General features: G+C 47.5%; 1 protein-coding gene across 2 annotated transcripts in view; it reads left to right on the plus strand.

The window, feature by feature from the left end:
- Positions 1-16,123, plus strand: part of DOCK1 (dedicator of cytokinesis 1) — a 509,676-nt gene that overhangs the window by 417,304 nt on the left and 76,249 nt on the right. For both annotated transcript variants that reach the window (XM_047703531.1, XM_047703532.1), the window contains exon 32: positions 6,975-7,033. In XM_047703531.1, coding sequence (XP_047559487.1) covers positions 6,975-7,033 — 59 coding nt within the window. The remainder of the gene's footprint in view (positions 1-6,974; positions 7,034-16,123) is intronic.

Genomic DNA, 16,123 nt, shown 5'->3' on the forward strand with positions numbered 1-16,123 from the left:
GGCCTCAGCCCCTTATGCACCCTGAGGGGCCCTCTCCCAGGGACCTACGCTCGGTGTGTGGCCGTGATGGGCCACCAGGCAGAAGTGTTCTCTGTCGGAGACAAGCGCTTGTGGTCTGGGAGGCCGTGTGCCTCAGACGCGTGGCCGGTTCACCTGTGCTTGTTGTACTCATCATGCCTCTGTCTCTACCTTAAACACTTTATAATCAATGTGCTGTTTTAGTTCTAAATACCAAAATCTACATAAGACATATTTATAAGTCATCCTACCCACATGGTTAAATTTCCCCAGTGCCTAGAAAGGTTTTAATCTGCTTCAAGTGGTTCTAGTGAAAAGGGGTTGTGTGCCTGTCCCGTGCTCAGGGTCCTGGTGCTCAGGATGCCAAGGTGAGAAGTTCACAGTCTCGGGCAGGGGGGTGATCACGTGGAGTGTCAGTGCCCAGCGGGTGCCTTGGCAGCCTGCACATGGACGTTTGGGACTGGACGGGGGGTGCCCCAAGGCCTCTGGTGGGAGAGGCTTCCAGACTGGGTGGGGTAGGAGCAGGGAGGTTACCAGGTTGGCTGGCTGAGCCACTGGTCCACGGACAGCCAGTCCTCAAAGGGGACTTCACGAGCAGAGAGATGCTCTAGATTGTTGAAGTGTGAGTGAGTGGCCAGACCCTGCTGGCTTGGAGCAGAGTGGGAGGCCCAGCCATCTGGGAATCGACCTCACGGGTCTCAGCAAAGGGTCTAGTGCTGACACAGGGCACACCCGGTAATTCACCTGGCTCTCTCTTTCTAGAGGGGAAGCCTGTGAGCTCTGAAGGTGGAGGGATGCCACACCCCTTTAGGAGCCTCTGGCTGCCTCCCTTTGGGCCAGTCTGCTGCTCTAGGGTTCCTGAAGTCAACTAAAGTCATCTCTGAGTGAGGGCTTCAGTGAGGAACTCCGCTCCCCTCACACCCTTCACACTCCTGCCTGCCCTTCTCTTCCTCTCTGCCAAGCCTACTGTCTGCTCCTGTCTGCCTGGCTGACAGCATGGGGCCCCAGACAATAGGAAATCCCAGGGTCAGAAGATCTGCCTGTTCATTCCCTCATGTGAAGCTCTCTGCCCTCCTGATGACCTAGGTTGGGGAGATAATTAGGATATTCATTCCAGAGACATTCCCCAATGTGCATGGGAGTAGCATAAAATAATGGGCCAGACCATGCAGAGAACTGATTATATCAAACCCAAACTGAGTATAAGATTTTCCAATGAACCACAAAATAAATAACCACCAGGAATCAAAGTCTATAATAAGAAAATGCAACTGACTCAGCCTTCAGACACCCTTGGTGCTAGTGACTCCCAGCAAAGGACAGAGGTGTCACAGGCATGTGAAAACTGACCATTATTTCTCCTCACCCCATCCGCCACCCCCACCCCCACCCCCAGCCTTTGACATTACGGGGACTTAGGGAATATGATTCAGATAGAAAAAAGTTGGCTTTTCTTCAGCAGCCAGCTTGACCACATTAGTATGCAGGACATGTGTGTCCTCGTGTGGGACAATGTGACCCGTGACTGCAAACAGCCTTCTGTGTTCAGGACCAGACTTAGTTCTGGAAGAGAAAGGGGTTCAGGCACTGGGCATCCGACATATCTAAGCATAAAAGGCTCACTTAAAATTTTCATCCCGAGAGTCAAGTTTGAAGGCCAACCCCAGGTCCATGCATTTGAACCTGTGTGCAGAGAGCACCCTCCATGAAGACCCTCTCCTCGGTTGGTCTGCACGCCATATCTCATCTTTATTTACTTATTTATATGTGTTTATTCATGCAGGAGTCACACCCTCTGAGAGGACAGGTTTTGCGACCAGGTTGAAATTCCATATACACAATGATCTCCATCTTTCTGAGCACGGGGTTCTGAGATGTTCGTGCATTAGGTCAAACTAAAGACATTGCTTTTAGGGAAACTCAAACAAAGCTGCAAAAAGCCCCACCTTGCAGCGTGGGCTGATCTGAAGCTGGGATTGGGGACCCCAGATTATAATAAGGAATGGTTTAGAAAGTAGAGTTTGTGTTTATGCTCATTGGCTAAGAGACTCCAATTATTCAAAATAACTCCACTCTAAACCAGAATTAGCAGGGGGCCCAGGGAGACAGATTTAATGAACAGTGACCTGTGCTGAGTCCCTGGCCGAGGGAGGTGTCCCATGTGCTCCGTCCAACACGGTAAACCTTGGACGGCGCAGGGCACCGTGGCACATCCAAGCCCTGTGTGTAATAAACTTTATTCCCTGGGTCACAGATGGGGTCCCACCTCCTCTCACCTCCCCCAGAGACTTGCCATTAAACCCAACACATCTCGCCTCACCCATCATGTCCCTCCAGTAACCTCTGTGTCTGTCTGCCTTCCTCAGCCTCCACCCACTCCCCACACGGTCTTCCTCTTTCCTTTGTCTGCAGAACCCCATGGAGATTTTCCTCCTCCTTTCTGGTGTCTCTGTTCCCTTGTCAGGCTCATAATCTTCCATCAGACCTTTAAGTGGGGGAGCCCCTCATGCCTTGGTCTTCGGTCTTCTCATTCCATCCTCCCTCCTTCAGATGGCATGTTTCAGCTCTGCATCTTGACCCTTCCTTGGGCCATGATGGCAGCTTAATGGCTGTTTGCATTTGTTCCCTACAGTCATCTGGCCTCAAAGTTAACAGAGCCTGGACAGCTAAGACCTACGGAAATTTATTGTCTCCCAGTTCAGGGGGCCAGGAGTCCAGATCAAGGTGTGGGCAGAGGTGGTTCCTTCTGGAGTCTCAGAGAGAGAACGTGCTTGGTGCCTCTCACTGCTGGTGGTTGTCCCTAGGCCTTGGCACTCCTTGGCTCCAGCTGCTTCCCTCCACGCTCGACCTCCGTCTTCTTGTGGCCTTCCTCCCATGTCTCCAAGTATCCCTCCCCTTGTAAGGACGCCAGTCCTTGGACTTAACTCCCCTCTGACATCTGCAGTCCAGTATGATGTCAACTTAACCTGGCAACACCTGCAAAGTCCCTATTTCCAGATGAGGTCCCCTTCACAGGTCCCGGGGTTTCGGACTTGAGCATGGTATTGTGGAGGACATAGTCCAACCCACAACAGTCATGCCCAACAGACTTTTTTTTTTTTTCAGTGAAATAAAATGTAAGAAAGCATCCGAATTTACTGAAGATAGTATGGTTAAGTGTTATTTCATAAAACAGTCCTACACAGATACTTATATGTGCACTGCTTAGTAAAGTAAAACCTATTTCTTATTTCAAAAATAGTTAGAAAATTAATCTTTAAAAAGCTGCCTCTGTGGCCTTTGGTCACACTGTATCCCCCTCGGTCTCTTAAAGGGAAGGAGCAGGCTCTCTGTCTTCTAGCCATACATCCGCCTTTGGTCCATATACTTACCTACCCACTCCCTGCCGCAGGGCCTTTGCACCTGCTGGTCCATCTGCCTGGAATGCTCTTCCTTCCCTTCTGCCTGGATTATGTCTTTCCTTCTTCATATCTGAGGGTCAGTTGTCCCAGAGAACTGCCACGGCAGTCTGGGCCCACTGTTACACTTTCACTCCTGTTTTTCCTAAAGGGCCATGATCACAGACTTCGAAGGACTACTGTATGTACATATGTGTGTGTTGACCTAGTGTGATTATTTGTTTAATGTCTCTGCTACCATGCTACTAGGTCCCAAGGTCTGTGGACTTTGTTCTCCATGTTCTATTAATTTTCCCATAATAGCTCTGAGCCTGGCCTCTAGTGAATATTCAGTAATCAGTGCATCAGTGAGTAATGTTCCCTGAATGAATCAATGTAAATGACCATTGTAACCATGAGGGGGTTCCTGTGATGAGGCCTCGTCTGGGCTTTTAAAGGAAGCAGCCTGCCTGGCTTGAGTGTTCTCTAGGACATACAAGGACATCATCTCTCTCATTCTCAGAAACTCCTGGGAGATGAACATCATACATCATTATTCCAGTACTACAGATGATGAGACTGAGGGTTAGAGCAGCCAGGTCACTGGCCCAGAGTGCTTAGATTTAGGTGCAGGTCAAGCCTTATCCCCAGGCCTGGGCTGTCTGTGGTGGACATGGGTTTTCTGCTTTTTGGGTTGAAGATTCATAAAACCAAGAGCTGAGATAAGGCCCCAGAGACCAGATTCATGCTATTTTAGCCCAGAGTTCCAGGGCTGGATGTGGACCACAGCTTTGGCTGTGGGAAGCTTGCCTCCTCAGCGGCCTCCTTGGCAGCCTTCAGATGCGCTCTGACTTGTGTGTGTGGTGAGTGGAGCGAGATGGGACGCGCCAGGTGACTGCTTCCTGCTGCTGTAGCCTTGTGGGGTCAGGCGCGGTGGTTCAGCTCCGGGAATCTCTGCTTCCTCAGTGGAAAGAGGACCACAGCAGCTTCTCTCTGCTCACCTAGTAGTCTTGTTACCTGAGTCAGATGAGACCAGGGCCCTTTGAGAGATGTGACACAGTGCTGTGCCGTGCTGTCATGGAGGTCTGGACTTGCCAGGCCTCAAAATGCGTGCCATGGGGCTGAGCATGGACCTTGGGGTCTGAAGATCGGGTTCTCTTTCTTCTCTCCTTGCCTGTGACTCGGCCAAGTCCTTTGGCTTCTCCCTCTAGGACCAATTCCATTCCCTCCTCAAATGTCAGTTGTCAGAGTTGAATTTGGCTATGCTCTATAAGGCTGCCACCAGCCCTGGGAGCCTGTGGCTGCTTAAAGAGCATGGGTCCCCACACTCCCCATCACTGCTGCTCTCTCCTCCCCAGGAGGAAGGTATGAACGGTTCGGGAGTCCCTCTTGAGGTCTGGTGGCAGCCGTAACTGGATTGGGGGATTATGCTGAGACGTGTATAGATTCATCAAAGCTGCCTTCTTATAAAAACTAAAGAAAAGATCAGTCTCTCTGCCAGAGAGTCAGCCCTGCCCCTCACCTTCCAGCGCCTTGTTCCCCTTGTTACCTTTGTTCTGGCTCTGAGCACCTTTGTCTTATTTGAGTATGAAAACGGCATTTTTAGCCCCTTGCTACAGCAGGCCTGGATCTAGCGAGAGCTGTGCTCTCAGATCTTTGTTGATCCCCCATCCCCCATCCTCAAATACTGTGAGGACATGTCATTTTCCACATCCAGGACAGAATAGTGTCACTGGGAAATGTGCATTGGACATCCATGAGCATGTCCTCCTCTGCCAATCCCACAAGGACAGAGGGTGTCCAGGGAGAGGCAGGAGTGGTGAGGGTTCCCTCTCCACGTGGGCCTCCTGGTGTCCAGGTGTCCACCCCAGCACTGGGGAAATGGCACATCACTGCAGGACACCAGACATTGGGTCGATCCGGAATGATCCAAACCACCCAGCATTTTAGCCATCCTTCTTTTTTGTGAGAGAGATTATTCCAGCACCAGAAGGAATCGCTCAGCCGTTGGAAGGGTATTTAAAGCTTGAGTCAGTCTGTGGCAGGCCAGCTGCTGTGACCAGCTCACACCACCTCCATTGGCCGGGGGCGGGGGGAGGGGCAGTGCTCAGGCCAGCTCAGTAGGCTGGGATCTGAACCCGTGCTGGCAGGCCCTGGGGGGTCGGGCCTGTGACCTGGAGCTCCCCTGGCTCACCACATGCCCACTCCGCCGCGACGCGACTCGTCCACCTGCACGGCGAGCACCAGCACTGGGTGTGAGCGTGGCTCTGTGCTGCACCGTGCTTCTCCCCAGTGGATGCCAGGAGCCTGCCAGCTGTATCCTCTCCCGGCCCGGGCTGCAGCGGCCGCTGGGGGCCCTCTGTCATTTATGCATGAGCCAGATGGGAATCGGGAAACTGGACCTCCAAGGCCAGGAAGTGTGTACAACTGAAGGGGGCTTCGATCATATGGGCCATGGGCCATGTGGGGTGCCAGTTAGACACTGGAGCCTGCTCTCCTGTCACCCGTTGGCTGGGTCCAGTAGCTTTGCAGTGGACAGACGTCTCCTCCCTGTGGCACTGGTGATGGGTGCATTCCCCAGATCCTCCCTCTCTCACCCACGTTAGCACTCATCTCTGGTGGAGAACAGGAGGTCTGCAGACCTCTCCTGCTTAGGGCCCCGGAGACTTCTCTACGGTGGCAGCCCTGGATGGCTGTTGGTTGACCAGGAGGCGTTTTGCCTCAAGACCCCAACCAGGTCATCTGTAAACACCGCTTCCCTTTCCATGTGAGCTGACGTGAGTACGAACAGAGCAGCTTGATGACCCAGCTGCTAAACTGTAATCCTGTATGATAATTGCTCAAATTATTATTTTTAATATAATCAGTTCCTTCCTTAGGCAATAAAGGAAAAAGTGAAATTGCTCACAAACTAATAAACGTTTATCTTCTGAAGCATCAAATTCTGTTTACTCATGAAATGCACACCTCCTCTGCTGACCCGGTGGGAGGAAAATTAACATTTATTTTCCCTGATAAACAAAAACAGGAATGTTGTTGACATCTTTTGGTGCAGAACCCTTCCTTACACTGAAAATGCTAAAGAAGGGTGGGAGGTATTTGAAAGAGGCCTTCCCTGCTCTGATTGTCCACTCTGGGGCTTAATTTTAACATGTGAAAGCTGTTTTTGTGAGCAGGACTGGAGGATGTCATTTGGTGTCTGCAGGGTTTGGATGCTGAGAGCAGGCTCTGAAAACAAGCTTCCCCTCAGGCCAGGGACCCAGGTTGTCCTCCTCTTGCCATTAGAGACTGAAGAAGGAAAATGCCTTCCTTACCCTCCACAGCTTCGCCCAAGTTCCCCGCAGGGTCGGGTTGGGGGGGGGGGGAGTTACATAATCAGCGGTGTGGGGTGATGGGTAGGTGAGACTCCCTTGACTGGATTCTTCCTCCTTCATTTCCCTTTGGTGGCAAGAGAAGCTTTGATACTCTCTTTGTTTGTCTCCGTGCTGGGAGACTTTCGTTTCACTTAAAAATAATCTAAGTCTGATTTCCAAATGCTCAAAAGAGTGACTCAGCATTTCCCTTGTCCTCGTTTCCCAGGTATGGAGATATGAGGAGGCAGATCGGCTTCGAAATCAGAGACATGTGGTACAACCTCGGTGAGTAGCTGGGATTTCTGGGGAATCGTGGTGACTCTTCCTGAAACTGTGGTGGGCAATGACATTGGCCCTGGCTGTCAGTGCCGGGGAGTCTTGAAAGTCTGGATTGCTTCTCTATCTCAGAGAGCGATTGCTACCTTTGCAGTGGTTGTTGTCGGTAAGTAAGAGGTAGGAAGAAACTCTGATAGGTGGGGCAAAGGGAAAAATCAGTAAGAGTGCCCCTCTGTCAGGTGAACACGGCTCTGCCTTGAAATTTCTTGCTTCCGGGCCTCACTATCATTCACCCCGCTTTCCAGGCATCAGACCAGGTGACTGGGTGGCTCATCCCACCGCACAAGGCCCACTGCTGACTGAATTCAGTTGGCCACATTTTACCCTCAAAGGGGTTTTTTTGGCCTGCTCAAAACCGGACACTGTATGTAGGTACACTGCCACCAGGTGGTGACAGTAGAACATGCTTGCACACTGGAAACACACTAGGGGCTTCGTGTGCTAAGATGAGAAATTAATGTAGGTGTTTGTCACTACAAACTTCCCTCTTACTACTGCTTTTGCTGCATCTCAGGCATTTTGGTAGATTTTGTTTTCATTTTCATTTGTCTCAAGATATTTTCTGATTTCCCATTTGATGTCTTTGATCATGGGTTATTCAGGAACAGGCTTTTTAATTTCCTCTGTTTGTGAATTTTCTAGTTTTCCTTTTGTTTTTGATTTCTGATTTCATTCCATTGTCGTTGGTATGACTTCAGTCTCCTTAAATTTGTTAAGAAATGTTTTATGACCTAAGATGTGACATATCTGAGGGACACTCCATGTGCCCTTGAGAAAACCGTGATTCTTTTGCTTCTGAGTGGAATGTTCTAGGTGTCTTGTTAGGTCCATTTGGTCTATAATGTTGCCTTGATCATTAAATATAAACAACCTAACCTTACACCTCCAGGAACTATAAAAAGCACAAAACCTAAAGTCAGCAAAGGGAAGAAAATAATAAAGTTTAGAGCAGAAATAAATGAAATCAAGAATGAAAAAAATCCATAGAAAATTCAACACAACTAGAGTTCGTTTTTTGAAAAGATAAACAAAATTGACCAACCTTTAGCTAGATTAACTAAGAACAGAGGAGACATAAGTAAATAAAATCAGAAATGGAAGCAGAACCAATTACAATTAATACCATAGAATAAAAAGGGTCAAAAGAGGCTACTATGAATGATTATACATCAGTCAACCTTGAGGAAATGGACAAATTCCTAGAAACATGCAGCCTACCAAGACTGGATTATGAAGAGACAGAAAATCTGAACAGACAGATGACATGTAATCAGCAATTGAAAACTTACCAACAAAGAAAAGCCCAGGACCGGATAGCTTCAGTGATGAATTCTACCCAACATTTAAAGAACTAATGCCAGTCCTTCTCAGACTCTTTCAGAACATTGAAGAGAAGGGAACAGTTCCCAACGCATTTTGTGAGGCAAGCTTTACTCTGATAATGAAGCCAGATAAAGACACTACAAGAAAAGAAAACTATAGGCCACTGTCTGTCATGAACATAGATGTAAAAATCCACCAGAAGATATTAGCAAACTAAATTCTGCAGCACATCAATGAGATCATACCCCATGATCAAGTGGGATTTCTCCTTGGGATACAAGGATGGTTCTGCATACACATGCTAACAAAAGTGATGCACTGCATTTACAGATTGGAGTATAAAAGTCTTATGATTATTTCAATAGACACAGAAAAGCATTTGATGAAATTTAATACCCTTTCATGTTAGAAACTCAACAAACTGGGTGTGGAAGTAATGTACCTGAACATGACAAAGGCCACATAGGACAACCCACACCTGAGATACTCAGGAGTGAAGAACTGAAAGCTTTTCCTGTAAGATCTGGAACACAAGGGGGCCCACTCTCTTGTTCCTATTCAGCATAGTACCGGAAGTCCCAGCCAAAGCTATTAGGCAAGAAAAAGCAATAAAATCCATCGAGATCACAAAGAAAGAAGTGAAATTATCTGTTTATAGAAGGCATAATCGTTTATATAGAAAACTCTAAAGACTCCATCAAAAATGCTATTAGAACTAACAGATTAAGAAAACTTGCAGGATACAAAATGAACATAGGAAAGCCAGTTGCATTTCTATGTACTAACAACTATCTGGAAAGGAAATTAAGAAAATAATCCCATTTCCAGTAGCATCAAAATGAAAAAAATACTAAAAGTAAACTTAAAACAAGGAGGTGAAAGACCTCCTTTTACCCAGTGAAAGGTACAAAAAGTCAATGACAGAAATGAAGGAAGAAACAAATAAATATAAAGACACCTCATCTTTGTAGATTGGAAGACTTGATAGTGTTAAAATGTCCATATTACCCCAAGCAGTCTGTAGGCTCAATGCTATCTCCATCAAAATTCCAATGGTGTTTTTCACAGACATTAAAAAATAAGATTCTTAAACTCATATGGAACCACAAAAGACCCTGAGTCACCAAAGCAGTCCTGACAAAGAACAAAAGTGGAGCCATCATACCTCCTGACTTCAGAATATGTGACAAAGCTTCAGGAATCAGAATACTCTAGTACTGCCATATAGGCAGACACAGAGACCAACAGGACAGGAAAGAGAGCCCAGACCTAAACCCGCACGTATGCAGTCCCCTGACCTTAGACAAGAGACCTGAGAATACACAATGGGGAAAGGTCACCACTTTGATAAATGGTGTTGGGAAAACTGGGTGTCCACATGCAAAGGGAAGAAGCTGGACCATTGTCTAACATCATACCCCAAAACCAACTCATAGTGGACTAAAAACTTAAACACAAGACCCCAAACCTTAACACTCTAAAAGAAACCATAGGAGAAAAGCTTCTTGATACTGGTCTTGGCAATGATTTCTTGGAAATGGCAGCAAAAGCAAAAATAGACAAGTAGGACTATGTCAAACTCAGAAGCTCCTGCACAGTAAAGGCAGCAATCAGCAAAATGAAAGACACTCTGTGGAATGAGAGAGAACAGTTGCAAACCATAGATCTGCTAAAGGGTTAATTTCCAAAATGTACTGGGAAATCTTACAACTCCATAGCAAAAAACCCCACCAATTTAAAAACGGACCAAGGACTTGAATTGACATTTCTCCAAGGAAAAATGCAAATGACCAGTAGGTTTCTGAAAAGGTACACAGCATCACTGACCATCAAGGAAATGCAAATCAAAACCCCAGTGAGATGTCCCCTCACACCTGTTAGGATGGCTATTATGAAAAAAGCCGAAGATAACAAGTGTCAGCCAGGATTTACAGAGGTTTGAACACTTGCACCGGGTTGGTGGGAATGTGGCAAACAGCATGGAGGTTTCTCAAAAAGTTAAAAATAGAACTACCATATGATCCAGCCGTCTCCCTTCTGGGGGTACATCCAAATGGATTGAAATCAGGATCTTGATGAGGTATTTGCACACCTGTGTTCATGGCAGCATTATTCACAATAGCCGAGAAATGGAAATAACCTAAGTGCCCAGCAATGGCTGAATGGATAAAGAAAATGTGGCATGTGCACCTTCAATGGAATTTTATTCAGCTTTATTTTTTTAGTAAAAACGAAATCTTGCCAAATGCAAAAACATTCCACTTGTATGAGTTTCTGAAGAGTTATACTCTCAGAAGCCGTGAGTAGAATGATGGTGGCCAGAGGCAGGGCTGAGGGGAGCAGGAGGGAATGGGGAGGTTTTGGTCAAAAGGTACAAACTTTCAGTTATGCAAGATGAAAAAGTTCTAGAGATCTGCTCTACAACATAACACCCAAAGTTAATAATACTGTGTCCTGCATTCAAAAATTTGTTAAGCGGGTAGATCTCATCTTAAGTGTTCTTGTGAGGGTAAACAATAAAAAGAAAAAAAGAATATAATAAAACAGTTTTAAAAGATTTTTTTAATTTACTCATTTGAGAGGGAAAGAGTGAGCGAGAGCATGAACGGGGTGGGGGGGTGTCAGAGAGAGAGGGAGAAAGATACTCCCTGCTGAGCAGGGGGCCTGATGCGGGGCTCGATCCCAGGACCCCAGGATCATGACCTGAGCTAAAGGCAGACGCTTAACCGACTGACCCACGGAGGAGCCCCAGTAAAATTTTATTAATGAAAATAACATGGGATTCGCTGTTAAAATGTTAGTCACTATGCCATGTAATTCTGTTAGGCATGCTCCTTAAAGGAATAAAGAACTGGTAATTGGGCGTTCTGTCACCATCTTGAATGGGTCCTCGATGGACCCGCCTCTCTCCTAGATGAAAACTCTAGGAGTTTCTAGTTTGGATCATATGGTAGTTCTGTTTCCAGTTGCTGGGAGATGAAACTCTTCCCAGCACCTGTTCTCCACTGTCAGCTCGCTTGGTGCCGAGGCATCCAGGTGCCTTCTTCAGCCTCAGGGAGGGTTCTGTGGAGGGTCCTGTCACTTCCGTGGCATTTCCCATATGAAATGTTCGTTTTGCTTACTTTGGCCCATGAAGCCCGAAATGGCTACAGAGGGCCTCCCCTCCCCGCTCTCCCCAGTGACTCTGTTCTCCTCTCCAAGGAGGCAGGTGTCTGTCCACCTCTCCCTCTAGTTTCCCCACAGCACCCGGGTTAAATTTGTTCCCCCAAGACTGGAGCAACTCAGTTGTGTCCCACGTTGCTCCGTTCTTGAATAGACTCCTGCTGTCTGTGCCGTGGCTAGAGACCTTAGCCAGAAAGATCCCCTGACGTATCTCTGTTCCTTGGGAAGAATGCAGCAGGATGATAAACATGGAACATGGTTTTTTCCCTGAAGGTGGGGACCTGGACTCCATCGCTCTCCCGAGGTCCCTCCGAGCAGATGGGGTCGGGGTTTGGGGACCTCGCCTGTAGTCCAGCTTTGCAGTCAGCAAGTTCACGGCCCCTTGTTTTCAGCCTGAGCCAGATTTCCTCACAGGGGGTTGCTGGCTCATCCTTCTTGAGTCCCTGGATGTCAGCAAACGTGTAAAGGCAGGCCCTATCACTTCTGTAGGAAAAGTTAGAATTTCCGAATATCCTTTGTCCACCTGTTTATATGAAGGATGGAGTCTTTTTCAAATGGGTGTTACACAAAAAATAAATGCAAAAGGCCTTGGGGAAAAAGCTTTAAGATATTCTATGGATAATGCTAATAATATAGAAATTAAGAAGTCTGGTTTAAGGTGAGGCCACAGCTGGGTTCTCAGGGATCAGATTCCAGCACAAAAGCTCCCAGGAGCTGATGATGAGCCGGTCGGAATGGCTCCATCTGCTCACGCCATGAGGAGCCTGCAGCCGGTGTGCTGTTCGGGGCTCAGGCACTTGAGCACCCCTTAAGGAAACTCTTTGCTGGATCATTGGAAGGGACTTTCCTGCAGCAGCTTAAATGCCCAGAATCTGAGTTACAGCTCCAGGCTGTCAAAGGGCTTCTTGCCTCTCCAAAACTGTGCCTTCCCAGTCCTTGTCCTGTCCTTGATCTTCCTGCCAACCCCCCCTCCATCACCCCACCCCCCTTCCCTGGGAAGAGAGGTGGAGCCCTGGCTCCAAGTGAAGACTTGAATCCTACCAGAGATTTCTTCCTACCTTGCCTCTGCCTGGCCGTGTGGCCTCCCCCATGACCCAGTCTTTCTGGGCTTCCATCCGTTTTCCAGGATGTAAGATAGAGAGGTTGAACCGAAGTTTTCAAGAGCCTTCCAATCCTGACGCTCCATAATTCTTTAGATATGTATGATGGTCTCAGTAATGAAATGCCAAGGCTTCTAGAACAGGGAGGAGGGCCATTCATGATTAATTTTAATTGATCATGTTCTGACAGATGCATTTGTCATTTGCCCTGGGAGGCCAGACCCTGCAGAACTCATGCCAGCAAGGAACCAAATGCAGCCCCAATAGAGAGCACAGAACAAGGGACATTTAGAGAGTGGCAAGGAGGGAATTGCTGTCTGCTGGCCGAGAGGGAATCCAGGGCTCTCGTAGCTGCCAGCATCCACCCGGCAGGTGCTATGGGCTCTACCTGCCTCCCCACCCATGCATGAGAGCCTCCAGGCTGTCTCTCAACACACTCGCCCTTCCCAAGAGAGGGGCATCACCCTCTAGTGAATTGTTCAGTTTCATTTCCCAAGTACACACTGTAAGTTGTGTGTTTCCCCCCAAAAGAGAATTTTAGGTATAATTTCCAATACTGGTTTCAGTACTTAACTGAAATGGCTTGATACCTGGTGCATCATTTAGGATAACTAGAGACATCCACCCAGACAGGTGAAGTGTCTGCCTTCAGCTCAGGTCATGATCCCAGGGTCTTGGGATTGAGTCCCACATCCAGCTTCCTACTCAGCAGGGAGTCTGCTTTCCCTCTGCCCCTCCCCCTGCTCGTACCCATGCGTTTTCTCTCTCTCTTTTTCTCTCAAACAAAAATAAATTTAAAAATCTTAAAAAAAAAAAAAGAAAGAAAAAGGAAAAAAATAAATAAACTGCTTTTTTCTTACTTGATAAATAGTTTTTACCCCAACTCCACCCACCCTGGCCCCTTAGTGCTTGCCAGGACCCTCCCTTCTGTGAGGGTCACCGAAGGGTCACTGCCTGGCATGGAGGGCTCCAGAACTCAGCTCAAGCCATGACTGGCCTGACTGATGGACACGCCTGCCTTTCTGGCTTTTCTTTCTTCCTATAAAAATTATGTTCCTAGTCATCTCTCTAGTCCCTGAGACTGGCCACCATTTGCAGCTGGCCCCGTCTCCATGGTTGTTGTGAAGGAAGGTACAAAGGGCCCGGGTAGTGTGAGCTGCTTTGTGACGCCACTTTCAGGCTCTGGGAAAGGTTCTACCTTCTGAGGACGCCCCCTTAGGTGGAAGTCGGGTCTTTAAAGCTGTTTTGGAGCAGTTGGTTCCCTTGACGTTATCTGTCATTATGCTCCAAATAGACTGAGTCGAGCAGAAGATCGTTTGCTTTGCAAGGTAAAGGATGCAATTAGGAGAGCAAATGTCCCATTGCATCCTGGCAGTGGCTGATTTGAACGCAGTGATGAAAGCGGAAGATCTGTGTTCTGCCACTTTTCAGCCAGGAACCTTGACTCTGGCCTGAGAGGCTGCCAAAAGGTCAAATGTACCATGACCTTGGTCAGTGAAGGGTAGGAATCTGGTAACAGCAAGAAGTAACCACCAACCAACATGATTGGGTTCCTTGCTTGTAAGATAATTGCATTATTTTTGGAAAATTAAAAACATAATAAAAAGTATCAGTTGCCCGAAGGATCTGCCGCAAGCAGCCTATCAGAAGAGCTAAGAATGGTTCCATGGGGTCACGTCAGGCTGCCTGGCTCTTTCCTACTGCGAACTCAGGTGTTGGAGCCTACCCCGAGTGTCACTGCCAAGGCCCCACTCTAGAAGTTTATGACAGCACATCTCAGTTCCCCAGAATGTACACAACCTATTTTCTACACAACCTTTTTTTCTAATGGGCTCAGGTTTGGGAACATATTGGCAGCTCGATCTAGCCAGCTCTGCCAACAAAATAAAAATGGAAGTCAGGTATATTTATCATCTTAAAATTAGTCACCTATCACACGATGGGGCCTTGAGCCTTTCAAAAGGTCACCAATAACAGAAGCAAAATGAGGGAGTCACTAAAGTAGTGTCAGTAAAGGTTTATTGTGCACACACCAAGGAGACAATTAGCAGGCCGAGAGCACTCAAACCAGTACGTGGGGGAGGCTCAGAGGTATGTTAGGAAGCAGCTTCTGTCGTGAGAAAGCACGGACTATTTATTGGTTATAATATTAGTGATCAGTTATAATTTTAGAATTCTCTTAAATGAGGGGGAATTGGTTCGTGGTTATCTCATGTCAGTCATTGGAAAATGTTTTGTTTTTGTTTGTGTTTGTGTATGTCTATGCCTATGATTTCCATAAGCAGAAGCACGAAACGCCTCAGGTCAAGTTAGCCTTGCAAAATCAGCTAAATGAAGCTTTGCTTGTAGGACTGAACTGGTTTTGTCCGCTCAGAGAATCTTCGACGCTGGTCTCCACTTGTTTTTGATTTTAACAAGCCGAATGCTCCACGACACTGTTTCTTCCCTGAGTCCTTGCAATCATATGTGTGGTATATTGAGATGAACGTCTCGGATCTCCCCTCTGAGCAGAGCTTCAGAGCAAGGACTGCAAACACGGCGTTGCCCTGTGGGACAGAGCGGGTGTTTCTCCCCTCCCAAACCTGTCACATTTTGAGTCTGAAAGGAGAAATCAAAAGTACACTCTCTCCCAGAGAAAGGAGGGGGAGGGAGGGATGTGCCTCTTTCCCGAGCTTTTCAGTTATTTATCAAAGCTACTCCGGGAAGCAGCCGCTGGAGCACCTGCTCTCCCCTCGGCCCACGCAGCCTCCACTTCCGTTTTGTTTATTACACACGGCGGGCCAGCCGGCCGGGCCGGTGCCCCCAGAGCCAGTGTGCCTGCGGCGAGATCCTGACTGACCGGGTTTGTCTGGGATGGTCTTCATCTGGGGGGGTCCCTTCGTGGTTGATGCTGGGGACTAGACAAATTATGTGCTTTCCGTAAAGCCTGCATCGATGGTCCTCAGTTTGCCTGGGTAGTGGACATTTTTGCTCAGTCTACCTGTGTGTACCTGGAGATTTTCCTGGGGTAAGACTGGGTTTAATGTCCCGGATTTTTGGACCCTCATGATTGCAGAGATCATCTCTCACCCAGGGAGAGGCTACTGATGGGTGAGACCTTCCCTCCCCAGAGAGAGCATGGCCCGGTGTCCAGACGGAATGGGACGGCTCCATGTTTTGTAACTAGAAGAAAGATGCTCGGTGGGTTTTAAAGAATCTGGGAGTTGTAACTAGGGGATTGGCAAGGTGACCAGAGGTAAAGCGTTCTTATGGTGATCTGATAATTACCTTGTTCTTCCTTTGTCTCAAAGGGGAAAAAAAAAGTGAATCCTCTTTTTCTTGAAGTCTACACTGCAAGAGTCACCTTGATCCTCATTGATTTCAAACCTGAGTTCATCATTTAATTTGAGCAAGATATGCTCCAGGGGAAATCCATAATGCAAATGCAAAAAAAAAAAAAAGGGGGAAAAAGGAA

The sequence above is a fragment of the Lutra lutra genome, chromosome 14 (genome assembly GCF_902655055.1).
Source record: "Lutra lutra chromosome 14, mLutLut1.2, whole genome shotgun sequence".
Taxonomy (NCBI): Eukaryota; Metazoa; Chordata; class Mammalia; order Carnivora; family Mustelidae; genus Lutra; species Lutra lutra.